Source organism: Oreochromis niloticus, linkage group LG23, assembly GCF_001858045.2.
Source record: "Oreochromis niloticus isolate F11D_XX linkage group LG23, O_niloticus_UMD_NMBU, whole genome shotgun sequence".
NCBI classification, from domain to species: Eukaryota; Metazoa; Chordata; class Actinopteri; order Cichliformes; family Cichlidae; genus Oreochromis; species Oreochromis niloticus.
In genome coordinates this window covers 34,227,002-34,253,699 of record NC_031986.2, presented here as the reverse complement: position 1 = coordinate 34,253,699, position 26,698 = coordinate 34,227,002, and the positions used below count along the sequence as shown (strand labels likewise).

The 26,698-nt window shown below is 42.6% G+C and overlaps 1 protein-coding gene across 5 annotated transcripts; it reads left to right on the top strand.

The window, feature by feature from the left end:
• tcf3b (transcription factor 3b) lies at positions 1-26,390 on the top strand. Of its 5 annotated transcripts, none has more exons than XM_019351813.2 (21): positions 1-19; positions 4,028-4,124; positions 6,007-6,079; positions 11,826-11,899; positions 12,527-12,599; positions 13,120-13,160; positions 13,360-13,492; positions 13,962-14,008; positions 17,859-17,955; positions 18,044-18,144; positions 18,410-18,503; positions 18,630-18,688; positions 19,249-19,324; positions 19,764-19,825; positions 19,987-20,184; positions 20,932-21,043; positions 21,194-21,341; positions 21,607-21,660; positions 22,568-22,797; positions 22,894-23,045; positions 23,177-26,390. In XM_019351813.2, exons 2-20 carry the CDS (start codon positions 4,050-4,052, stop codon positions 23,037-23,039), a joined length of 1,893 nt encoding a protein of 630 aa, XP_019207358.1. In that variant the 5' UTR covers positions 1-19; positions 4,028-4,049; the 3' UTR covers positions 23,040-23,045; positions 23,177-26,390. The 5 variants fall into 5 exon arrangements, with proteins under 5 accessions (XP_019207358.1, XP_013130541.1, XP_013130542.1 ...); XM_013275087.3 differs by lacking the exon at positions 1-19 and adding an exon at positions 707-725; XM_013275088.3 differs by lacking the exon at positions 1-19 and adding an exon at positions 732-1,285 and having other exon boundaries at positions 20,935-21,043.
• Positions 26,391-26,698: the final 308 nt, after the last annotated feature.

Below are 26,698 nucleotides of genomic sequence, written 5' to 3'. Positions count from 1 at the left end.
ATTTTGATAACCTGTGTGTGTAAGTTTTTAATTTACGTTTTTGAATATAGTATTGTTTTGGTGTTTTAGACTTGTGGTTAGAAAAAAACAGCTATTAGAAAGGGTCTTGAAAGTACCCCACACACATTAGCATCAAATTCATTAATGCCATGAGTGCAACTGAGCTGATGTTTTAATATTTAAACAGTTTAGAAAAAAGTGAACATATTCTGGAAATATTCACATCAAATATTGCTTATAGGTACTGGGTTAATAAAAATGAAGGTAAGCATACCAACACATAATTAATCTATAATATATGTACCCTATATGTAAACGATAACATGCATATGTCAGTGTAACAACTAGCTAGAGAAATGAAGCTAGTTTATTATACAGCATTGTATAACTATTGCGAAATCTTAAAGTAGCAGTAGTAGTACACAATTACAGAAATAATCGATCTATGTAAAGCCGCCATTTAGAAATGTTGATTTTTAAATAAATGGAAAAGCGTGCGCACCAACCACATAAATAAAATGATGTCAGCGGGCACGGAGCCCCCCTCAGCCAGCCTCCCTGAGCACACAGGGAAAGTGAGCGTCAAGAAGAAGGCGGCCCTTAACGGCCTTTCCGGCCGCGCACTCGATTCCCTTGCTGTCAATCACGAGCACACGCGCTCCCATTGGCTGAGCTCTTTCGCATTTATCGTGCCATCTCGTCGAGCTGCTGCTGTGTAATCGCAGGTAACTTTCTTACGATAGCCTTCCGCTGGGTACGCTAGTGCTCGTAGCGCTCCCGTATTTTGAGGCTTGCAGACACCGGAGCTCAAACCGAGCGTCGCAGATACACGTTTCTAGTGTTTCGAGTACTGGAAAACGTTGAGTGTGCATTTTCCCCCCCTGAAAAACAGCCCATCTCCGAAAGGCGTTTGAAATCGGACACCGCTGGCGTTGAGGCCGTCACGTTTGTGCGGAGGGATACGTTGTTGCGTCTGACAATGTGGACGGAGGTGGTGAAGATGTCTACGAGAAGAATGAAATCATCTCAGTTGTAACAACAAAAAAGGAAGACGTGAGATTAGTTACTATAATAGATTTGTTTGCACACAGACTTGTTACAGAGAGGCAAACACGTGGGCGCTGTGTGGAAAAAACAGGCTTCCCGGGACAAAAGGAAGACATCTACTGTGCTCCAATGCGTTTCATGCACTGAGGTCGAAATACTCTTGAAGTTTTATGTTTTTCTCCTTGCGAGTCTCCGCTTTTCTTTTTACTCTTGGATACCAGACACTCGGGGAGGAGAGGTAAAAAAAACACACTCTGTACACTTCGTGTTTCGGGGGAAGTTGCACGAATTCGACGCCTTTCATTGACGCGTATTTTGACGCCTGCAAATTGTCGAAAAGTTTTCGGGAATGTGTGGTTAAAGCGGGGGGATGTAAGTTTTTGTCTGGTTTGAGGTGGCGAGCCAAGTGTGTGATGGTCTCCGCATCGACCACAGAGAGAAGGAAATTACTCCTTTGTTCTGCAAAAAGAGCCCGTTAACGTTAAATGTTCGAGCTGCCCGACGAGCCTCGGTTTGTTTTTTTTGTTTTTTCCACCGTGTGCCTTAGCCGCTTTAGCTCCGAGCCACCGAGGGAAAATATCAAATCTTTACGTTGTCCAGCATTTTGGCTGAACTTTGTGATGCGGACCGACGTGTGTTTTCCACACAGGCCGGGAAAAACTTTCCATAAAATCCCTTTGGTAGCCCTTTAAACATTCCTTTATGGAAGTGTCTGGCCACCAGCTAGACTTATTTTATTGCACATTTGGCAGGAAATTCCTCATGCTCCCACCCCCACCGTCTCTTCCACTCTGCTCCCTCATAATGCACGATTGGACCCTAATAACATGCGAAAGAAAGAGCTTTAGTATCTGTTGCATGAAGTTTGGAGCCTCGCTGCTGTTCTGGGCGGTCAGAGCCGTGGCACTTGTTTTACACACTGATTAGACGTGTAGTTTGTTGGTCTTGTGGACGATGTCACCGCGGATCAGAATAAGCCGTGAGTGGGTTTAGCTGACAGTAAAAAAAGAAAAAAAAGAGGGGGGGAGAGAAAAGGTTGGTCCCTGGATGTGGCCTAGCGGATCTGATCAAATAATGTGCAGCCTGCATCCTGTGGTGCACATGTTCTCTGGCATTGTTGTAAAACTATTCCTATTAACGTGTTTATGGCGTGAGGCCCCAACATCCGTTACTTTCATGCAGTGTTTGAATCAACAGTAGAAAATGCTCATTGTGTTCTTGTGGTAATAGCATTGTTATAAACATGTTATAGCCTTTCCCCCTTTATTTTTATTTTTTTTGTTTTTTAACAGCAGGCTGGATTGGACACAACCTCAAAGGCTTGTTTCTTGGCTAAGTAAGAGGGACCTAATTTGGCCTATCATTGTGTTTGAAAGCCAAAAACTCGGAAAGCTATCGAAACCCAACTCGTTATGGTTTATAATAAACTTTAAGTGGTGATTTGTTTTCGGTTTGGCTCAGTGTTTTGTGATAACTGGAAGTGCAGTGTCCTTTTGTGGAGAATGACCTGCCTTCTCTGCCTTGTGTGGGTGACAAAGACCCCCAATGTGCTTTCTTCAAATATTGATCCAGCACTAGCTGAAGATGCCATTTTGTTAACATTAAGCCCCTCCATGTGCTCTGCTCCATTTAACTCTGTGCTAAAGTCATTTATTTTAGCAGCGTGTGTGTGTGTGCATGGCAGGATTTTCCTTTTGTAGGGCGTCTTATTCTAAAAGTTTGGGATGGCAGTGACAGCCATATTTCTAGCCTATTTACACTTGGGCCAGTGTTTTGTGTATGCTCACTTCCTTTTCTCGTCCCAAGGTTAAATTAGTCTCACTTGTTCTGCCTTCTCTGTACTGGGACAGCAGTGTTTGGCTACCTTTGAAATGACTTTTCTCGTGTATGCAGACAAAGGATTTGTCTCCAAGTTAGACTTTTTATTTCTTAAGAAAACTCCAAATTTGCCCCGTGTCTACATCACACACCTGCATTTCTCCAGGATGTGCATCTTTCTTGTTTTTTTTTGTTATTATTTATAACATCTGTTTATGCTAGTGCTGAATTGGAAAAGAGGCTGTAAAAGCACACCACCTGTTGGTGTCCGAGTGCTTCTGTTCTTCCAGTTGCTTCCCTTACCCCCAGTTTCCCTGTGAGGCGTAGAGAAACACCGCTCGGCATCAGAGAGCGGCCCTCAGGCTTGCGTTGGAATGCAAAACACTGGGTAAATCCAGTCTTCGTGCTCACTGTGTCATTTGACAAGGTCCTTTCTGAGTTGACATATGGTAATTTGGTAATGACGTGTTTGCATACAGTCATTAGCTCTGCTTTTCACCCCTATTTCCTTGGGCTAACAATAGTCCCAATTATGTCTGTAATTGTAAATTCTTTTATGTAGCAATGATCGACATATGGCTGTGTTATTTGCCAGGGTTGCGTAAAATGAAAGACTTTTTTTTTCTTTTCTTTTTTTTTTTTTTCTAAGTCATTACTTAGAAGTGATTTGACTGAAGGCAGAGTATTCATCACTTCATGGCGGCGTCTCCTCCACTGCCTGGATGGGAAGGCAATGTCTGAGGGGAAATTTGCATTTTTAAGTAGACCTGCCTATGGTGTGTAGTGTTCAGTAGCTTCGTGTTGTCCTTTTTGCTGTAGCTAGCCCATGTTTCATTGAGTTATTTCCCAAATACGCAACATTTAAATAAGACCTGCATATAATTGTCATATTTGGGGAACTTTTGAATTTAAAAAAAAAAAAAAAAGGTCATGAGAAAATTACTTTTAGCCAAATTGCTGACATACTGCACCCCTGCACTGGTGTCTAATGAGAGAGAAACAACCCGCCAATAAGAAAGCGTAAGCGAAGGGGGTGTGAGCTAGACAAAGTAGGATAGTTTGACTCATCCTTTGCCATCATCTCTGTTTAAGAGGAACATGTAACTTCTTTTTGTGTTTGCTAGCGCCATTAAAATCCTGTATCTGCAAATTTCTCTCGTAGGGTTTATTAGAAACTGAAGGGTATGAACGAACAGCAGCAAAGAATGGCTGCAGTGGAAACTGACAAGGAACTCAGCGACCTCCTGGATTTCAGCGCGGTAAGAGAGCGGGCTCTGGGTGGCAGTGGTAGGTGGGTGGCTATGGGAGGAGGAGAGTGCGATACAGGTCTGGGCATAGGCGGAGGTCAGAGGGATGTGGGATAAAGACCAAGGGGGTTAAAAAAAAAAAAAAAAAAAGCTTAACGTTACAAATAGAAATGTTAAAATCTCTGTATAACGGCCTCTCTGTCAGATCAAGATATTTGCATTCTTCATTCTTGTCATCAGAGTAGTGCAGGTAAAAGTCATGCTGTACTCCAGGTGATGGGTGAGAATGAAGTCACACTTTAGGCTACTCAATTACTGAGATGATGCAGAGGTATAGGTTACGAGGAAATTGATCGTCCTGCCGTCAAACAGAATCCACTTTAAAATGTAAATATTGAGTCAGGAGCAGCTACAGGAAACGGTACAAATAGTCTCACCGCTGTTTGTGTTGTGAGGAGGTTCTTAGGGGGAAATATTGTGATAGAAGAACGTGGCTGAGCAGACAGCTTCCACCTTTCTTATTGTCACATTTTTAGTCTTTAAGATGACATTTTCACACAGATGCTGTGAGAGCTATCCTCCAGACATTATCTACAAAGTGGATAGAGGAATTCTGTTGAGCTTTATTTACCCGCGTTTCAGTTTATTGTGAAGCTTTTTTTCAGCTGACATAAACATCACGGAGCCCCGGTGGAGCTGTGTTAGATTTTTCTTTTCTCCTCAATAACCCGAATAGCTGGCGAGGCTAAGTTGCAAGCCCTGGATAATTATTATATGCAGAGAATAATCGGTAATTCAAAACTCCGACTCTCAGTGAGCTGTCGTTAGCAGACGTAATGTCCTATGAGATTTTTTTTTTTTTCTTCAAAGTTGAATTGATGTTGTTTTGCTACGGCAGAGAACAACAGAAATGTATTTTGTGTGCATATGTTATTAGTAAAGCACCATTATAATGCTGCTTGTTGCTGTTAGCTGCTTTGTTTGTACTGGAGTTCAAGGAAACTTAGCCTATGTTCTGAGCAGGGCTTTGTTGCAGGTTTCATTGTTAGTCACTTGGGTTTGCTAGGAAAGCCCAGATTGATCAGCTGCCAATTTGTATCAGCAGATGTTCTGTTTAAATATGACATTGATAATTGGGTGAGAAACTGTTGAACGTTACACAAACGAATTTCCTCCTCTTTGTTTATTTGTTGGCTGCTCATAGGAAAGCAAGTGAGATTGGACGTGACATAAAGAAAACTAAACGTGTATTAGGCAGTTAAATGTAATGCAAGAAAAGACGGTCTTTTAATCAGAATCTTTGGCTACATCATACATTTAAAAAAAAAAAAAAAAAAAAAAATCACGTGCGGCAATGGAAGATTGTGTTTTTCTGTCCTAGTTACGGACATGTTTGGTTTGTACAGCAGACTTTGGCCGTGTCACTGAAAGATGGTCCTGTGGTAAAACCCAGAGTAGAGTGGCTTGCTGACGTTATTAACACACGTCAGTTACGTCATTATAGTTTCATTTTAAAGTGCAGTATTTTGTATTGTTTGGGGTGTAACTTAGACTGTTTTATGCGTTGTTTGCCATAGAATAAAAAAATCACTTATATTTTAAACTCAAGAATATTTATAACTTGATAGATTTTTAGGTTTTTGAGGATGCTGAAAGTTATAGATGGTTAAATCGAGTTTTTTGTTTTGTTTTTTTTAAATCCTGTTTATATCTCACTTTAGACTCATCCAAATCTGAAATGCCTGTAAGGTGGAGGGGGTGGGGAGGGGGCCTCACAACTGAACGATGTGTTTGTGTGTGTGATGTGATGTTAGCCATTAGTGAAAATAGGATGTGTGAAGTGTGCCATCATTTTCCTTGTTACTTATGGTATCTCGCTGCTTTTGTCTTGTAGATGTTCGCGCCTCCAGTAGCCAATGGGAAAAACAGAACGATGACACTCGCCAGCACTCAGTTTGGTGGATCAGGTAAGCTTTTTGGCTTGGTCTCACAGCATTTTTCTTAAACTGTATTAGTTTTGATTCCTGGGCCGTTCTTAATCTTACCACTTGTTTTTTAATTGACATTACGGTGGCTGAATGTGGGATTTGACACAGCAACATTAAGCAAATTTGCTGTTAAATCAGTGCTCTTTAACGGTATTATAAATGTAAAACTGGAGTAACGGGAAAAAAGAGGGCTTTTCTTCGTAATTTACAGATGACATAATGGAGCACACACATTAAAGGTCAACCCTCTGAGGTGACAAAAATTTCTAACCTAACCTTTGTGGTATTTATCGAGCAGACAGTTTCAGTTTTATTTACTGATGTTTTGAGATCTTTTCCACTTCCTTGGTATAGGTAAATTTTATTTGTGGTGCATGCTACTCTACAGAATTTCATTTGAGACTCTAGCTATAGTTTCAGAACTGACATCCACCCCCCCACCCCCCTCTCTAATCCACAGACTGATGAATAGTTTTCATTGGATCAGCTTTCTGCCAAAGAAAAATGTATAGCGAAGTCTTTGTGGTTATATCTGTTTACATGTATTACACTGAGTAATGGAAGCTGTCCCAGGAAAAAGAATATGCTCACTGAAACCCTACAGCCTGTTCTATGTCTGTTTATCCATGTTCGTATTTGTTTCACAGTTTTAGAGGTGAAACTATCCGCAATTAAACCACTCAAGCACCTGAAGGCTTCGAGTAAGCTTTTCTCTCTTCCTGAAGGTTATTAGTAAGTCATGTTACTTCCATTCCTCTGTCACCCTGCCAACCTGGTGTGTGAAATCGAGTCACACTCCCCAGTGTTCCCCAGAGTGAGAACTTGGCCACTGAGGAACAAAGGCAAAGAAGGGGGCTTATGGACTTGAAACGACTCCCCCCACCCTGAAGTGTAAAACACTCCTCCCCCAACACAGCACAGGGCTCTTACCCCCACTGATCTGCAGGAAATGGCTTGAATCTGAGACAATGTCCCTCACCCCCAGCTTGCAGCCTCTTAAACTGGCCCAGCATGCAGAGAGTGGCCAGAGTGAGAGAGAGAGCTTGTTGAATAGAGGGATCAGCCTGTGGAAGGCAGGATTCTGTTTGTTTCTATTACAGCAGGCAATTACTAAGCAGTGAGGAGTTAATTCCTCACCCCTCCCCACATCCCAAAGTGTGACCCTCGGTCATTGAAACCCATTTTAATGTGATACTTAAAGCTGCCACCTTTAACATTTTGGAGATCGGCAGGTACCCTCTAATGGCACTAGAAAGCCAAAAAGCTAATGTGCAAATTCCAGCCTAAGAGGGTCTTGTAGATCTGTGTCGTGTTATAACATGCACAGTGCACCGACTACAACGCAACTATACGAGGAAACATGTTATTAAAACTACAGAATTTAACTGAATGTGCATTATTTATAGATGGAATGGGTACATGTGGCATTTAGGTGCCTCTTTTTGTTTTGTTTTTGAAGCTTAGCCACTGTAATGGAAACAATACTGCATGGCTGTGGGCCAGGAAACCGACTTATTTTCGAAATGATGTCCATTAAACCACAACGCCTATCTATGACGTCACCTCGGTGGCTTGTCTATTCAGGGATCCAGCAGCGCGGGAACGGCCGCAAGTAGCCCAGTGGCCCACCAGACCACCTCTATTCATCAGCACAAAAGTGCTCAGAGGGGTGCTAATTGCATTAGGCGTCCTCCCTTCCTCAGTGGCCTGTGTGTGTGGGTGGCTGGGTGGGTGGCTGGGTGTGGGTGTGTCGAGGAGAGTAGAGTGGATGTTAGGGGAAAGAGGAGAGGATTGGCAAGAAGTGTGGGATGTTTAAGAAGTAGGGGAGGCAGAGTGTGACGGTGTGGTGGGAGCTGGCCAAGCCCACAAGCCTTCAGGCAGGCGTCCCCTCTGTCACCTCTGCAGCTGCTGGCAACGTCTCCAACCCCCTTCACACACACACAAACACAAATACAGGGGACGTGACAAGCTCGCTTTCCTCAGATCACAACAAACAATTGTCACATGTAGCCTCTCTAGGCGGCTAACTGGCTAGCTTTGCATTTACCTTTTGCACCTCAACTTGTCCGCCTGCACACAGCTGCAGGATTGTCGCGTACTGTAGTTTTCTGTACTTTACTTAGTCGCAGCAAGAAAATCGAAGCCCTCAGAAAGGGGAAATCTCAAAGGCGAGTGGCTTCCTCCTTCAGCTAAATTAAATGTTTTCAGAGCCCGCAGCTCTGAGAAAGTTTGTGGCTCGGAGAATAAATATTTTCTGGGCTCTGCTTGTGAGTCGGTATTTGCCTTGCCATGTTGAGTACATTTGCACTGGTCATGCCAAAATCTAGATGGATGTGATAGAAATCCAGAGAACCTGTTGTTTTCATGCGAAACCCTCGACTTTTTAATGATAATCCAGACTAATTGTGTGTTTAGTGGTAGTATTATTTGCTTACTGAAAGAAATGCATGTTTGAACTAATTTTGATGGCTTAGTTTTTCAACAGTAATAAAGTAGTAATGCTCACATTGCCTTTCTAGACTGAAAATGGCTGAAGTTTGATTAGAGATTAGATGCATTAATTGGCATGAGCTTCATTTCTTAAGTACTCTCTTGCTGTCCTTGTGTAACGTTGGAAGTCCTTGTCAGTGTATCCGCCGAGAGGAGACGCCGACGTAAGGGTTTAGTCAGAACTGTTTGCATCGTCATTTTCTTTCAATTAGAAATTTAAAAAAAAAAAAGGTGTATAATTAAATTATATATTACTGATGTACTTGAGTGTGACTTTTTGTCATTATTAGTGATTACAAATACCACTATAGAAACGCTGAAAAGTATTCTTCTGGCAAAATAATAAAACGCAGCACAAACAAACCGCGTGCTGTAGAGCTGGGCGATATGACCCAAAATTGATATCTCAATATTTTTTTAAAGCCATAAAGTAAGAACAAAAAGAGTTCTTGGTCAAAGCTGTGTCCCAGATGTCACACAGGCACTTTTATTAACATACAGCATAGATGTACATGGAAAAAACTACTCAAAAATAAATTATGAGCATTTATTAAATAATGATGCTCTATAAATAAAAGAAAACTGTTGTTTTGTGCATAACAAAGAGCTCACAATTGTGCAGTCAAAATGTAAACTAAAAGACGCTGAGCATAATAACATAGACAGGTTTCACAGCTGCTCTGTTCCCAACTTCTACTGCGTGACTGACTGCCTGGAGTTTGAAATCCGCTTCGTAACCATGTCTCTGAACAGGTGCCATTTATGGTCCTTATACACACACAGTACGGTAATATTACGTTGAAGCACAGTACGTATTACTCCGCGAGGCTCCTCGGTAGCCGTAATGCTCCGACAATCCATCAAGCGGTGCAGCTCCGTAGCTTACCAAAGTCGAACTAAAACATTTTTTGACAGATTGCTGAGCGCTGTGTATCACATAAAATCGGTTCGCGGTCATCAAGCACAACCAGAATTCCTACAAAAGGCGCGCAGTCAACTTTTGGGAAAATGAAAGGATTTCAGGCCGTGCGTGGCGTTAGCGTGGCTAGCGCGTTAGCGTGGTTAGCTCGTTAACACGTTGACGCCGTCCAGCCCCACGCACGGGGCGATGCGCAGTAACTCATTAACGGAGATTTGCCGTGTCCATCTTGTCGCTGCCTGCAGGTGAAGCGATGGGGGAGGAGGGGGAGTTGTGTTCAGTGAGGGAGAGGCGAGGCCGAGTAACGTTGCTTAGAGACAAAAGTGGACGAAAGAGAGGCAAACTTGCGGCTCCGCAACTATAATTATAACGTAACATAGACTATATCGATATAAAGGATATTGTCACATCTTATATCTCGTATAAAAATATATCAATATTTTTTAAAAAACTCGATATATCGCCCAGCTCTAGCGTGCTGTCAAAGGACGTAAGGAAATGTGTGAGCACTGCTACCCAGTAGCATTATCATGACTACGTGATGTCATGATGATCAATTACAGCAACAGCTAATAACAGTTGATAACTACTAAGTTCACTATGTTCACAGTTTGTTTTTGTGCTGGACAGTAAAAATATTTATGGCAGCATGTGGAGCAGCACAATAGCGCCTATAATATAATGCACAGTGTATTCTAATTCTAATTTAGTACCACTGAAATTTTGTTTGACATGAAACGTGACAGGAGATTAACAACAATAGGAAGATCTCTCTTCTGGCGTTGCTGGGCTCTCCTAGGCGTCAGTGTCACCTCGGCAGCTCTCCACCTTTGTTTAATTGCCTCCGAGTTAATTACTCCACTAAGTGTGAAACAACGTTGTCAGACTTCTCCTGCACAGCCGTGCTTTCGCTTCATCCTCTGCACCCCTGTTGTCCAAATGGAGGCTTCACAGGCGGATGAGTGGGGTATTGAAAATAGCTGCGAAGATGAAGTTGCTCTCTCAACTCTGTGCAGAGTGCAGGTTATTGTCGACAGCGGCGATGCGTAAACTTGTGTGTCACCAGTTACTTTTCTGTATTTGTAAAAATACTCATGGTCTAACAGCAGTTTTGGATGACGCTAGAGTGTCTTGAAGTGGAAAAGAGAAGTTGTTTGAATGAAAATTTGCAAGGCTAAAAGCAGACATTGTTGAGTCCTCTCATCTAAACTAGATTTTTATCTCACTAATTTGGTACTACTTCTGCTGGCACGGAGCTTTGGCTTAAGTGTCTCCATTCAAAGTCTGTCATCTTTATTTAGCGGCGAGCTCGTCGCCGACGTCCTGTGCCATCGGACATGGTTGACGGTAGTGCTGCGCTTTATTAGTGCTGTGGCCTTTCGGCACGGCCGATCTTTTCGGATGCCCTCTCCTAGCGGCTCGCCTGATTCTCCGTGCCACTGGCATCAGCTCCATAGATCACGGCTGTCGCAGCGTGTGTAGGTGCTTGCACCGCTCTGTTAGTCTCATCACTCATTCTCGCTCGTCAGCCGGGCTGCTGATCTCACCCAGACCCCTCTCACGCTTGTCGCCCCCCCCCCTCGTCCCCTTGCTTTCTCCTTCCACTCGCTCGCTCTCTCTTTTGCTTTCTCACACACATTTTTTTAATTAGGCAAAAATCAAAGACGAAATATGAATATTCATAAGGAAACCGCATTAATATGCACAATTATGCAAATCAGCATGCAATTAAGCCTTGTGTCTCCAGAGAGCCTGGATAGCATTAGTGCATAAGACAGGGAGAAGGGGATGATGGGGGTATTTTGGAGTTTTCTGCTCCACCAGTCTTTTGGCTGTGTTTTCTTTGTGCTCCGCATCGGCTTTTTCTTTACCTAAAACATAGCATTTCAATTTTTGGCACCACACATTGTTTGTCAAATTGACTGGGTGGAATTTAAATGTGGTTTAGATGACATGTTACTCTCACAACAATTGGATTACATTAGAATGCTAATGGTAAACGTCCTGTTATTCAGTGAGCATAAAGAACAGCATGTATCCTACATGTATCTTTAGAAATGGTTTAACATATCATGGTGTTGAACAGAATTAGCTTTGATCAGTGTAAATTCTCTGGCCTTGCTTATGAAATACCCATTGTGGCCACTTATAGTCATAAAATGTTTTGTTCAACTCCAGGGTCAAAACAGTTCATGTCTGTAATAATGCACATTAAAGTGGTTTAAGGTTCTCACCTTGGACTGCTCACTTCTTCTAGTATCTAGTTTGTTTGGACTAATGCTGATCCTCCCTACCTTTCATTGTGTGTCTCTGCAGCGATAGACGAGCGTAGCGGCTCTGGGTCTTGGGGCTCCGCGGAACAGAACAGCCCCTCGTTCAGCCAAGGACGGGTAAGCTCCAAATGCACACACTCGGCCTCTTCAGTCGCTCATGACTTTAAGTTTGCAAAGCTTTAACACCAGATGCCACGACACTGTCACTCACTCACATTCAGTTAACCGCTGCACCATAGATGAAAACACAAACGTCCTATCCCCCAACCACAACTACAGCTTAGTACTTTTCTCATCCGTGTGCCATATGCAATTTGAAGCTGTAGTTTTACTTTCTACCTAATAACTTTGGCCCAGAATCCTGCATTGGCAAGCTCTCTGGTAGCCCAAACCTCTGTCGAAGCCCACCGGTAATTGCAGCTTCACATCTACCATAACTGTCTTGGCACAACTCTGTGTAAATACAAGGAACAGGGGGGTGAAATGGATGCAGCAAGCTTTGATTACCACAAGTTGATAATTAAGAAAGTTGGTTTGATTCCCTCGAGCTGATGCAGATTTGTTTGGCATGGATCCTGTTAGACAGAAAAGCAGAGGGAGGGTAAGCGCTAAGCCACGCAGGGGTGCTAAAAAGATGTAGCTGGCCATGTAAGCGTGTTAGTCTATATGCCTGAGGTTAGTGTCTGCCATCCTTGGCCTTTTATGGTTAGTTGTCTTGTTTTATGTGTGCCATTGTTCCCACAGGGTTATGGAGAAGGATCCCACTACAGTGAGCATGAAGCCTTGTCCTCTCCATTCATCAGTTCAGGGATTGCTGGTATGTTCTGCTTCCTTTAAGTAAACTTTGATACATGTGACTTTTATCTGTTTAAGTTTTAGCACTTGAGTCGTGTCAGTTTACAAAATTATAAAAACGTCATCCTTGGTACCAGATGAATGTTGCCTTGTCAAACGCCAGCTTTAAGAAACTCATGCTGATGGAGACCGATTGGACGGTCGTGCATATATTTATGACCGTAGTGTTGTCTTCTGGATGGCAGAATGTGTATGTATATGCATATGTGTATATCTGTGTGTGAGTACGTGTGTGTGTGTGTGTGTGTGTGTGTGTGTGTGCTCATTCGTTGAGTGTTGGGGATGTTGGGGTATTGAAGCAGAAACCTTCCCTAGGGTTTTGTCTGGCGGGCGGCTTTATGCAGCTGAGCGTACTGAGGGGAAAAAAAGGGAGGGCATCTCTGGACTTTTTGTACTTTAGAAAAACCTACTTTTCATTTGTATTAGCACACTCCATTGCGTCTTGAATTAATGTTGAAATGTCCATCATGTTCACCTCACAGGTAAAAATGAGAGACCACCGTATTCTTCGTTTGGAAACCAGGTATGTTTAACAGCGAGGATACATGTGTGACCTAATTTCATGTAGTTTGCCCGTGTGTAAGACGCCCCGTATTTTCACTTCTCTTTTCATGTCGGGCACTTTGAATTGACAACGGTCTTTGTTTCTTAGAAAAGAAACCATGCTTTCCCACGCTTCTGTGTGTCTTATTAGTAAATCTTATCTCTCTGTCCTCCCCTAGCCTGGTTTTCTTCCTAGCGACATAGCAATGCCCAGCCCAGATGCCATGTCACCCTCTGGTCTGAAGTCTGGCTCTCAGTTTTATCCTTCATATCCTAACAACCCCAGGAGAAGGCCGCCTGAAGGAGCCATAGGTACGTCATGGGGCATGCAGTGTGGCTACTAAGTACTTATTTTTTTGTCTGTGTGAGACAAATCAGATTGATTAATTGGCTGATTATTTATTGATCATTTAACTGCGTGGTGTGCGGTAGGTCCAAAAATGGTGAAAACTGTCCGTTACAATGACCCGTAGCCCAACGTGATGTTTAAAATGTGTCATCAGATCATCGGGACAGAAACAGCTGTCTCTGTTGTTTTGTTGAACATAAATCTAAATACAAAGCTACAGTGTGTGCACACGAATGCACCTCGGCATTTCATTCAAGCTGATGCGCGTACAGAGCGGCATGCACTTGCTGCATCTTGTTTTTTTATTATTTTTATTTTCTGGTCTAGCTTTAAAAATACAAACATGCTAACATGACATGTACCCTCGCTTAGTCCATATTTGTGTTCCTGCCTCTTACACATTTTCTGTATGTCTCTGCTGCCTGTATGTAGAAACCCAGCCAAAGAAGATTCGGAAACCCCCTGGCCTGCCGTCCTCGGTAAGAGCTTATTTCTGCTCGTCTACACCGCTCGCAGCCAGTCCCTTCTCTTGCCGTCTCTCTCTCTCTCTCTGCACACACACTGCTGTCCTCGCTCTGCTTGAGCAGTTCTGTGACAGACAGGGGTAAAGACCCTCTGCTCAGTCAGACTCTTAGTGAGCTGACAGTTAGGCAACTCAGGCCCCAGTAAACATCATCACTGTGGTTGTCTATATAGTCAAGTGGTTTCAAGTGGTTTTCTGGGTTGATTGTCACGTAGTCAAGTAATTTTGCAGGTTTTTAGGTGCTTTGTTGACATCTACATACCTTTTTCTGTAGCCTAGATTGAATGATGCACTTCGATAGAACACATGGTTTGCGGTTTGCTGACGCACAAATCGCACAAGGTTTGGGTCTCAAGTCATGTTTTCTGATGTAGTTTGTTTCATTTGCTTTATTGAGCTCAGAGTCTAACAAATATTTGCAGAATTTTGTGAATTTGTCTTTGTTTTTTTTTTTGTTTTTTTGCGCCTCTATAGTGTGCAAACAGGAAAGATGTATAGCTAATTATGTAATTATAATCATTCTGTCCAAAGTTTGAATTCTTTAAATGACAGTGTCTGCGTTTTAGTTCCTCAATGCTGGGCTACTTGTAACGTTTGAGCCTGGGGAAAACAAAACTTAAAGGGATGAAGTTGTTTAAATTTCTTGTTTGAACATATTTAAAACTGAGAAATTGTTGCTCGAAGGTAAAGAAGTGTCTCGCAGGGCCCAGACTGTACTGTCACATTATAAGAGTTGGCAGCTGCTGATGCAGCTGATGTGAGGATGATGGCAGCCAACCATAGCTGGAGATACTAGTCATTGTTACATGTTTGAATATACAGTCAGTGAATGCTGACAAGGAATTGTCTCAGCATGTGCTGCTGTTACTCAGACTGGAAATCTTTTTCATTATGTGTCTTGTGCAGTGATTGCAGGTTATTTAAACTCAGAAACCTGGTCGTGTGTGGCTTGCCTGTGTTGCTGTTGGCTCTGTCTTGATGTCTAAGCTGCTGGTGGATCATCAATATAAAATGTTGCCACTGCACAAATGTCTTCTGACTTCTTAGATGAACATATCCACATTGCTATGAACACAAGCAGAAGGAAAGATTAAAATCAATTTCTCAAACATTTTTAGCCATCTTTGCCCTATTTTGTTTGTTTTTAAAATGATCTGATTGTATGTTGCGTAGATTTTTATTCAGGCGTTCACTCAGACCAAGGCTGATAGCGTTACACGCGCAAAGAAGGCAAATTCAAAGGCTTGTATGTCTGACAGGGTCCATACAAGATGTCTTGAAGTGTAGTCTGACAGGAAATTCAGGCAGACTTGAACAGAGCTGCGTTTTGACTCTTAAGTTGACGTACAGTCTGTGCATTGATTAGATTGGTGTTTATCAGATTGACTTGGAGCGTAACTATGGGAACAGATCAAAGTTGAACTCTGCGAACTCTGTGCTTAGCCGGATTTTTTGATTTCTTGTTTGCTTATGAAATGAAGAAGCCATTGCTTCTGCTGCCGTCTCCCACCTGTGGGTGTTGTCGCGTTGAAGTGGCTGCCGAAACCTCTACGTGCAGACAGGCTTCGCCAAAGCGACTACATCACAGAGACGGAGTGTCAACGCTCTGTCTGGTCGAGGCCCCCTCTCTCTCTCACTCGCTCTCTCTCACTGTCTGAACCTCAGTCAGTCCCCGCAGCGTGAACGATGGCTGCGTGGTTTTAGTGCAAATGATGAGACTTCTGTGTGTGAACCCCCCTCCCCCACCTCACCCAGCCCTCTGCCTACGCCTCACCACATGATGGCCTGGGTGGGCCTCCCCCTGTGAGTGACCCAGTTGTGAGGCGCAGTGCTTGTGAGGCCTCTTAGCCCCGTGTCTGAGCCCAGATTAATGATAGCTGGTGATGATCCTGTGGTCTTTCCTTCTTCCCACACTCCTCTCTTGCCGCTGTTTTATTTTTTATTTTTTTGTTTTTAAACCACCTCATCAGCATATTCTACTTTTCTATATCCACTTCAGTTTCAGAAATCATTTTGCTTTGTAAATGCCATATCCCATTTGCCCTCGAGCTAGCTGACTTGAGTTTCCCTGCGTTACCTGCGCACAAGATCCTCACCCTCACCGTGCAAATCGTACGCCTCTTTTCATGTGCAACAAACAAAAAACATGGAGGAGCCTCTCTTCTGCCCCCTAGTTGTCCAGTATACTAACCACAAACCCCTGTGGTTGAATAAAGCGCTCTGAGGTTAGTTTGATGTTAATCTTCATCTACTCCCCACCCCTTGCCACAAGCCGCTTTTTTTTTTTTTTTTTTTTTTTTTTTTTTGTGTGTGTGTGTGTGTGTGTGTGTGTGTGTGTGTGTGTGTGTGTGTGTGTGTTTTTTGTTTTTTCTCTCTCTCCTCCTGGTGTAGAGACCTTTACACGGTCATAACCTGAATTACATTAAACCCCTATTAGTTGAGGATTTTACCCTAGCAATCCCTTTCTTCCTGAGAATACAATTATCCAGCAGCACTAGTCATTGTGTAGTCCTGTGTTCCCATCTAGAGCGGCAGGATTCACTCGACATTGTTCCCCGTGAAAGAACAACTCAAAGCCTATTGTTAAATGAAGCCATCTCCATCATGTTTTCCCCTGAATTAACCGTGATCATTTTAAATCCCCTGTTTCCTTCACACTCCCCTGGCCATATCAAGCTTTGTTTAAGTCATTTAGATTACCTTCTCTTGTCCCCCTCAACACCCCTTATCTCTCTACCCATTTCATAAATCATCAGGGCCTTCATTTTTTTTTTTTTTTTTTTTCCCCCTCAGTCCTCCCCCTTGCCCCTTAACCACCCCTACCCACTGCAATCTCTCCCTCTTTCTCTCTCCCTCTCTCTCTGTCTTGCTGACTGGATCCCAGCCCCCATCTCTCTCCCTCTCTTCACTCCCTCTCCTCAGCCCAGCTGCCTGTGGAGTTGGATGTGGTCCAGGAACAGGCAGATGGCTCTGTAATTAGAAGTGCATCTCTCCATTCCCTTTCCACTTCTCCCTGTTAAATCAAATTACAGAAAAAATCCCTTCTCTGGATTAGCATTCTTTGCAGCATAGCCTCCATTCTCTTTCTCTCTCCCTCTGTCTGCATGTAGTACAGAGGAGGAGAGGAAAAGGAGGACTGAGTGGTGGCTGATAGCCTGGAAACTGAAGGCGTCTCATGTCCGTCTTCTGTTGCTGTGTTCGGAGGCCTAGCATCAGTGGTCGTTTGCAATATTTAGGAACAATGTGCGGTCGAATAGTTTAAGGTGCAAGTATTTAAAATGTCTACAATATTAACCAAAGCTGTTCTTTGTTATTTTCAATCCTCTGACGCTCTAGTGCGAGTTTGAGGACATAGCTTTTGGATTGTGCATGGATGGGTGTGTTGGCTCACTGAATGCATGGTATGTGTGCGAGCTGATACCGAGTGTGTTATAGGGAGGGGCTGCAGGCCAGGCAGTGCGATGTCACTGGGGTCCTAGGAGCTAGAGAGGAAGTGCTCACTGTGCACTGGGATCTAAGCCGTCGCTGTGCCCAGCATGCCATGGCCACTGTGTTCTCCTCCACGGGCGAGGAGCCGGCCTTCCTCCTCCACCGTTGGCAGACTCCCTCTTGCCATCTTGTGGTCACTTGGCGCTAGTGTAATTAAATGGTTATCCATAGCAAAGACGAGATGGATCAATTCCACAGTACTTCATCTTTCGTGATGGCTCAGGATTCATAGTAAACCGCTAACACACATGAGCGCTGGTGTGTATTGTTGTATTGTATAACCGTAGTCCAACTGTTTGTCACGTCTCTTTGTTTAGGTGTATGCTTCCACATCTGGTGACGAGTATACCAGAGAAAATGGGGGATATCCTGGTGCTAAGCCTGGAGTCTACCCTACCTCTTTTTACTTGCAAGGTAACCTTTCATAAAATATGACTCTGCCCTGTAATCTTCTTTGAACTGTTTTCATATTAATTCCAAACATTTTTTTTTTTCTTCTTAGATGACCCCTGGTCATCTTCTGGCTACTCTGCCATGCTGGGTAACTCCCCTCACATTGGACAACCAGGCTCCTTTTCTGCAATCAATCCACAGGACAGGATGGTGAGTAGAAATGGCCTCAATCCCATGCTGATGGTTGATGTTGTGGTAACATCCACATAACAACACGTAACAACAGCATAAGTCATCGTGGTTTATTTTAAACGTGCTGTTAATTGTTTGGATGTTCAACATGCCGTACCCATTCTCATGGCGCCAAGTAAACGATGCAGATTGGGTTATTTTTTTCTGTGAGCAGCTTTTGTGCTTTATGAAGCTACCTGTATCCCTTCTCCAGAAACATCACCCCCTGCCTCTGTCCCCACAGAACTATCCTCTGCACAGCAGCGAGGTCAACGGCTTCCACTCAGCCCCGACCACCTACAACCACACGCCCACCATCAACGGAGAAGGCATAATGGGTAAAGAACCTTTGAAAAGAGCGCGTCGCAAACCTCTCCATCGCTGCTTCGACGGCTACGTGGTCAAACGGAGTTGTTTTTTCAGATTAACAAGTCATCTGACTCGCATTTATTTTATCTCTGCAGCCAACCGAGGCACCACAGCTGGCAGTTCAGGAGATGAAATTGGAAAGGCTCTTGCCTCAGTGAGTTCTTTTCTCTCTGTTTGTTGCTTTAAATTAGTGCTGGGCAATAAAACACTTTAAATAATTTTCCCGAGAGTTTTATATCCTCTAACGAAGTGAAAATCAGCAGTGATGGTAAATTCTGTTGGAGACATGAGTGGAAATTCAGCTCGGGGAGCGTCTGAAAATGACAAAAATGTTAGTTAGATGGTGTAGGATTATTTGGGATATAAAGAGTTTTACCCAAAACAGATTGATTGTTTAAAAAAAATATCCTGAAGGGGGAGTGAAAAACTAAAACGGCTGTTTTTTTTGGCTTCAAGTGGCATAGTTAAATTTTATAAACCCTTCTTAAATCAGTTGTTTTGCTGTTCTGCTTACAATAACCTGGGTCCTTAAGCATTTCCAAGGTGATGACAATAAGAAATATCTAACCATTAGATATTTAATGTTATTTATTTTAATTTTTTAGAAGAAAGTTTAGACATTAGATCTTTGGACATGTTTACCTATGAGTATTTTTACCTTTTGAACCCAGGAGATTGAATTTGTTTTAAGTTTTTATCTGCTCATACTTTCAGATTTACCCATCGGACCACAACAGTAATAATTTCTCCTCAGCTCCATCTACTCCTGGATCTCCTCAGGCCATCGCAGGTACATTTCTCTCATACGGTGTTAGTACTTCAAAAATCTCACAATAAAAGATAAACGTCTGTCATTTTAATGAGATTATGTTCATCCTTTTTTGACCTATGTGGAAAATTTGTATCAGTTCCGCATTGTGCTGATGAACCTCAAGGCTGTGTAGATTTAGCAAATCAAAAGGTTGGTAAACTGAGTTAAGGTGGTTTTATCGCTGCCGTGCAACCACAAATTTGGTTAATGCATCAGCGTGAACTGGACAGTACAGTTCATTTCACTTGTTCAGTCTGACCTGATTGTGTTTTTTGTCGTAGAAGAATGAGTGCGTTGAACTTGTAAATGTTTTCTTGTGCGTTTTTAATGTTATTCAGCAGAAAAACGTGTCTGCAGTGCCACCTGGTGAAAAGTTGAGAAATGCCACTTAACCCACACCCAATATTTCTCCTTGCAGGACCTCAGTCTCAGTGGCAAAGACCAACCACACCCAGCTATGAAGGGCCACCACATGCACTGGTATGCCAAAATATTTCTCTGCTGCATCAAACCTAATTAAAAACCTGACGTTGCCCCGTATGGGTGTGTTCTTCTAGCCTTTGTATGCTGTTGCTTGTTGTAATAGTTGATGTCCCGCCTTCATCTTGACAGCTTAGCTCATCTTTCATGTATTTATACAGCAGAGTAAAATGGAGGATCGCTTGGAAGAGGCCATCCACGTGCTCCGTAGCCACGCTGTGGGCCAGGGCCCCGGCTTAGAGGGCGCCCACTCTGACATGCACAGCCTGCTGTCTTCAGTACACAACGGGGGCCTCGGAGGCCTCTCTCCAGCTTTCCCCAATGCAAGTCTTGCCCTCAGCAACAGACATCCCGCAATGGTGAGTCACCTGCTCTGTTCAACATGTTTTCTTTTGTTTTTAAGAGAGGTGTGGGCTCGTGATGCTGCTTTGAAACACAAAGCAGACAAAAGTCCTCGTCTAAGCATTTATTCAGTCTGCGGTTTCATTCATAGGAGATTCAAATTGGGTACGCTCCTGAAGAGGCTGTCAGTGTCGAGGTTTAAACGAACACGCTCCGGTTTTTAAAACATGTTAGAAAACTGAGACGTGGGAAATGATTTACACTTAAGGGGAAACTTTGTTGTGTGTTTAATTTTATGATGCACAACAAATTGCCCTTTTGAACAGAAATGTTTTTCAAGAAAGGATTTGGATTAAATGGGGGAAAAAAAAATCAGTCATAAAAATTAGTCTGGGTTTTATCTCCACCAGAAACAAAAAACCATCACAGTGGTGATGCTTTGTGCCATCTGCTGGCCAAACGGTGTACAGCAAGAGTTCATTTTATATATACTTTGTCTCTGAGTTATATAAAACCAGTTCCAAAAAATATTAGCAAATGAGTTTATATTTTTTATTATGAATGTCAAAAAGTATTCAGTTATTTTCAATACATGTCATGTCAGTTTTGTGTTGTTGTTGTTGTTGTTGTGTGTTGTTTTTGTTTTTTTTGTTTTGTTTTTTTTTTTCCCTGGATTTCTGTTAAGGGGGGCTTTGTAGTCTATGTATCAGCTTTGCTCTACCTGTCCTCATGAGACTATCGTGACCGTTCTCCACCTTTACCAGCAGGGTGGGAAACATGAGGAGCCCACAGGTCTTCCTCCCAGCAGCACTCTCCTGCACGGTCATCACGCATCTGGCCCCACACCAGCAGTAAGCCAGCCAGAAGGCTTTACCAGTAAGTTTGATTAATATTTATTCATTATAAAAATGTCAATTTTACATATACACAGATTTCTTTTGGACTTCATCAGCTTCCCCGGTGCTGTATGCACTCCTGAAACTATTTAAAAAATATTAAAGCTTCACGTGCTGTGTTTGTCCGTAGGTCTCCCGGGTGGTTTGGCTCGCTCCACACACTCCTCCAGCAGCTCAGATATCAAAAGAGAAGACAAGGAGGACGATGAAAATTCATCTGTTGCAGACAAGTCAGAGGAGGAAAAGAAAGACACCAAAGCGGCACGCAGTCGAACAAGGTAAGGTCCTTGCATGTTTAGTCTTTTCACCTCAAACTTTCAAAATTTTAATTCTGTAAAAATCAAGCTCAAACTATTACTTTGTCAAACAAAGGTGAGGATCGTTTTGTCACTAAGAGAATATAAAGGGAGTCAGCTGTCACGTTTATACAAGTTTAATTCATCTCAGTTGTCTCTACTTTTCTGTGTTTCCCAGTGATTGCCTAGGCTATGTTAGGTTTTTAACGATGTCAAACCCCCCCCTCCCTTCATGTCACGTTTTCAGAAAGGAGGCGTTGACCCTCCAGATGCTCTCTGGCCTTTCAGACCAGAAAGATGAGTAAGTTTCTCCAATAGAGAATACTTTCTAATGCTTTGTGGGCTCTTGCCAGGCATCACTGAGCAAACAAATGCCGCTGGAGCTGATGTCTAAACGATCTCTGCTCGACAGAGTCGTCACAGTATTTCTCATTCTGAACTTTGCTACTCATTATTCACCATTTCTGCACAGTTACCACCTGGAAGTTTTGAAATTTGAACCCAAAATGATTTTTAGACTACAAATAAATGCAAGCATGAAACAATAGACATTTATCCCAAGTCCAGCATCACAGTAATGAACAACGCTGCACAAAATCAAAAGAAGTTTGGGTCGTAAAGGTGAAGGCTAAAGCTGCTTACCATGCTTAGCTTCTTACAAGACATACATTTTAAATCTGCAAACACTTCTCACACACAGCAGAGAATGTTTTTTCTAATTGAACTTGTGTGGGATAAGCATTTTAATTAAATGATCATATGAACTGCTTCAGCAGTGTTGGGAATTGTTTCTTTTAAAATGAACTTTTGTATTATGAGGTTAGAGCCCTTTACTAAGACACATTTGCAGGATCAAAAAGAAAAAAGCTCTTGTGATTCTTTGCGCCTGTTGGTTATGTTGTCCAGAGGCCGTTAGTCTGTACACATTTTGCATTTTGCATTTGTTTGTTTTTTGCCCTTTTTTTTTCCCTCCACAAATTCAAAGTGATGCAAATAATTCCACAATGTAAATACTGTTCTTCCTCATTCACATATAAACTGCTGGCTTGTAATGCAACTCAAGTGTTGCATTACAAGACACATGTTGCCCCCAGCACTTTTCTTCAGTAATGCTTTCTCAGCACTTTAACGAGTCTGCTTAAAACTGAACTGGTAGAATGAGCACTTTTATTTTGTGGTTTCATCCCTTCATTTTTGCTTGAAACCAGTCAGGAAGACGATGAGGACCTTCCCCCCGAGGTGAAGATGGAGCGTGAGAGGGAACGACGAGTGGCTAACAACGCCCGTGAGCGCCTTAGGGTACGGGACATCAACGAGGCATTTAAGGAGCTTGGGAGGATGTGCCAGCTGCACCTCAGCCACGACAAACCTCAGACCAAACTTCTCATCCTTCACCAAGCTGTTAATGTCATCCTCAATTTAGAACAACAAGTCCGAGGTCAGTCTGCACGTAGACTCTTACAGATGAAAATCCCAGCTTTGTGGACCTCTCTCGAGGACTAAGAAGGCTCATTTCTGTGTTCGCCTTTCTCAGAGCGTAACCTAAACCCAAAGGCGGCGTGTTTAAAACGCCGCGAGGAAGAGAAGGTGTCTGGGGTGGTGGGTGAAGCACCCATGCAGCTCTCAGGAGGCCATCCTAGCATGGGTGGAGATGGCCACAATCCAGTTGGCCACATGTAACCCCAGGTAGGCCCAAAAGACTCGTGTTAGAATTTAACCTACTTGCAAGTATACATTACCCACAGTCATATTCTATCATTTGTGTGTTATGCAGGAATGTTGTTGCATTATGTCATTGTGCTCCTTCCTTTTTCCAGATCTGGTGGTGTTTTTCTGGCTGTCAGAGGATGTGGCCTTAACAGATTTCTTCCACCCGTTATTCTCAAGTGTGTGTGTGTGTGTGTGTGTGTGAGAGAGAGAGAGAGAGAGAGCGCGTGTGTGTGCGCGTGTGTATGTGGACATGTCTGTGTATTGTCCGTTCAAATTTCAAGATGCACATTCACACTCGTACACACATGCATACTGCCAAAACTGACACAGCCTGTTTGTCGCACTCCCAACCATGACTACAAGCTCAAATGTGAAGAACTGTCTTTCTTTTTTCCTTTTTTTTTTTAATACATGTAAACCTTTTTTTTTTTCTTTTTTTTTTTTTTTCTGGTTTCCACACAATGGTGATGGAACACAGGAGTACTTTTTTTTATTTTTATTTTTTTGTCCTGCCACACATTGGGGCTTCACACACTGCCGAGAGGTGCTCTGGTGGGGGTGGGAGGGAGAGAAGAGAGAGACCTAAACAAATAATTTGAATCAAGGATTTGTGCCTAATTGTTACATGTTTTCTATTTGACATTTAAGCAAATTGCTTTACATGTGAGGAACATTTATTGTGAGGGATTGCTTATGTGTATGAGCAATTATTTTTAATGTATGTCATTCCCAGCGTGATGGTACAGTCTTACATATGTTATGTAACCAAGCCCATAGTTGAAGTTGAACTGTCAAAATTATTTTGCGCGTGTGTGTGCGTGTGTGTGTGTGTTTGTGTATGTGTGGAGGTTGGGGAAAAGGTCACAAGGCAAAGGTCACAGTTTTGACAGTTGAAACGCAGCTTGAAGCATGAAAGACGGAACTCTGACTTAGAGACAGTCTCTGGCCGGAGCCCGGTCACATCACACGAGGCATCTGGAGACTTGGAATTGAAGACTTCTTCCTTGAAGACGATAATCTATCCAACTGGGAGAATCTGTCAACAAAACAAAACTGTTCTTCCTGTTTGTTGACCACAAATTCGAGTGTTACTCCAGTAGTTGCTTGTTATCGATCCAGGTTTTTGTACCGCTTTATGTACTAAAGCATCCACAGACGAAAGCACAGTCGTGTAGTTTTAGGCTGGACTTTGAGTGTTGACCTGTTTCACGTTTCAGTCCCTGTGAAAGTCTGTATGAAAGCCATTTGAATTACTCGCTGAGTGAACAGCGCCCTTTAGTGCTGTATCTTTGAAGTGGTTTTGATGGTGCCAACAGACTTAACGGCTCGAATATTTCCCCTTAATTGAAGTTCAGCAAAAGGAGAAAAAAATTACAAAAAAATAAATAAATCTGGGTTTCTACAAAGGAGGGATCTCATCAGTCCGCAGGCGTTAAAGCAGACGAGCTTCTGTGTAACCGAAGCTTTGTTTCCTAAATGAGCATTCCCACTGAACTGCAGCCCTTCACCTTTCTCCTGAGTAAGTGTGTTTTCACGTTTCTTACCGAGAGAAGTGTGATGTGTAAATTCACTTCATACATTATTCTGTTTCATTTTTCAAAATTAAATATATATAAAAATATATATTTTTTGTTAGTCTATACATTGTAGATTTTTTACATAAATGGCAATATTAGTTTGAAGTTTAGAGTGTATTGTAGATGAGCTGTATAAGGGGATATTTGACATTTAATTCAAAATTGAACTGGGATGGCGGCGGAAAAGGGTTGACGGATGACAAATGGAAAATGTTGAAAGCGTTTGGTGTGTCCTTTTATTCCAGTTTTAGTTGTGAGGCGTCTCATCAGCTACCCAAGAGAATTCTTTGTCCATTTGGGAGCGCGTGGGCAGAGTTGGTGCCACGGACCTGCTGAGGCATTCTGACCCCAGCAGGGGGCGCTGGAGAAAAATGGGGGAGGGGATTTTTGTCTCTAACAGTAATTATGCAACTGGTTTTTGAATGTAGCTACCATACAAATGTGGATCGCCTTCATTTTCAAAGTTGTGTTCCTGGGTTTTGTCAGTACGGTGTAATAGTTTTCACTTCACTCTTCTTTGTTTCTGATGTCTGTCCTCAATCGAGCGGCGCTTGGCGTGCAGCTCGCTGTTCAACTTCCTGCTCGTTTATTTTGGAGGCAGATGCCTGTGTTGGGGTTTAAGGTTAAGGACAATATGGAGAACAAAAACAGTGTTATTGTGATGTTATTCCCATGTCATGTCATGTTGTGAATGGCTTCTTTTTACCAACATGTAATCACAAATGGGAGGTGGAGCATTTTGTGTGTTTAATTTCTACAAAAAGAGATGAAGAAAAAGACCTATACAAATCAATAGTGTGGCCTTTTCATTCTCAAGACTTAAGATGTCATGATGGGAGAGTGATGCCTTATCAGTGCCTGAACTTGTATTTTTTTTTTTTTTTTCCATTTAAGACCGTTTTTATTTTGTGAACCATATCATTTCATTTATCATGGAGATTAAAGAGGTACTTGTTCATTCCCCCACCCTCCCTTCTCCTAATGCTTTTTTCAGTTTTCAGGAAGAAGTTTAAATGGTATAAAGAGATTTTTCTTTCAGTGTATCTAGTTAAAATAAATAAATGTTACATAGATCTTGTTTAGTTTTTATTCCTCTTTTTTCCCCCTGAAATATTCAACTGGATTGTCCAATCTGCTGTTTTAGTGAAGGTCACGGGTCCAGGTCCTGAGTTTTCTGTCTGTCCTGTATTGCTAAAGCGTGGCAGGGTTCAAGAGGTGCTGCTTCTGACTCTGCTTGTCTGCCTTTGATGCACAGAAACCTGTTTCGGTATGTGCTGCATGGTGTCGGCGTGGACAGTTTATTTTCAGGTGTAAAGACTTTCTGCATTGCAGCGTCCAAGCCCTTCGCTGCAGTGACTTTCAGTATGTGTCGTCACTAGTGACAATTTTCAACCCCGACCTTTCACTCTTCCAGCTCTTTGGTGGTGTTGATGGAGACTCTTTTGGGACATCCTTGATCACTTCAGTCAAAAAGTTGTGTTTTGAAGTTTTGTCTATTGTCACATGATCAATGTGTACTGGATACCGCGATGGCAATTCCAAGGGAAGAATTAGATGTAAATTAGTATTCCCTGGGCTGGACTTCTGTGGCTGGGGGAGCTTTTTCTTTCTTGATTGAAGTCTTGACGTAGACACAGTTTGAAATCTGACAAACAAACAACCACCCCAGTCACTGCAGGAGCTTGTAAATGTTTCAGCTGATGGGCTTGGACTTGTTTTGTTCACACGAGAGCATAATTAAAAACTTTCTTTCGACAGTTTTGTCACATCTTTGTTGAACTAGAAGGGGGTTGGACCATTGAGTGTTAACGACATTCACAGGCACAGAGCTTGACATCTTGGAGTGAGGACACTGTTGGCTGCTGGTCCTCAGAGTGCCTCACTCAGCCTGTCTCTCTCTTATATATATATATATATATATATATTTACATATATAAATATATATAGTTGAGAACTGTCCTGTAAATAACAGTAATGTAGCAATAAATGTGCCATTTTTAATAACAGATTATACCTTTTCCAATGTCTGGCTTTTGAATATTGTATACATTA

Bases quoted from the DNA above. Each gene is read 5' to 3' on its own strand.
- tcf3b (XM_019351813.2), top strand. From the start codon at position 4,050: ATGAACGAACAGCAGCAAAGAATGGCTGCAGTGGAAACTGACAAGGAA. The intron at 17,956-18,043 runs GTAACCTTTCAT...TTTTCTTCTTAG, and splicing joins TACCTCTTTTTACTTGCAAG to ATGACCCCTGGTCATCTTCT. The intron at 19,826-19,986 runs GTATGCCAAAAT...GTATTTATACAG, and splicing joins AAGGGCCACCACATGCACTG to CAGAGTAAAATGGAGGATCG.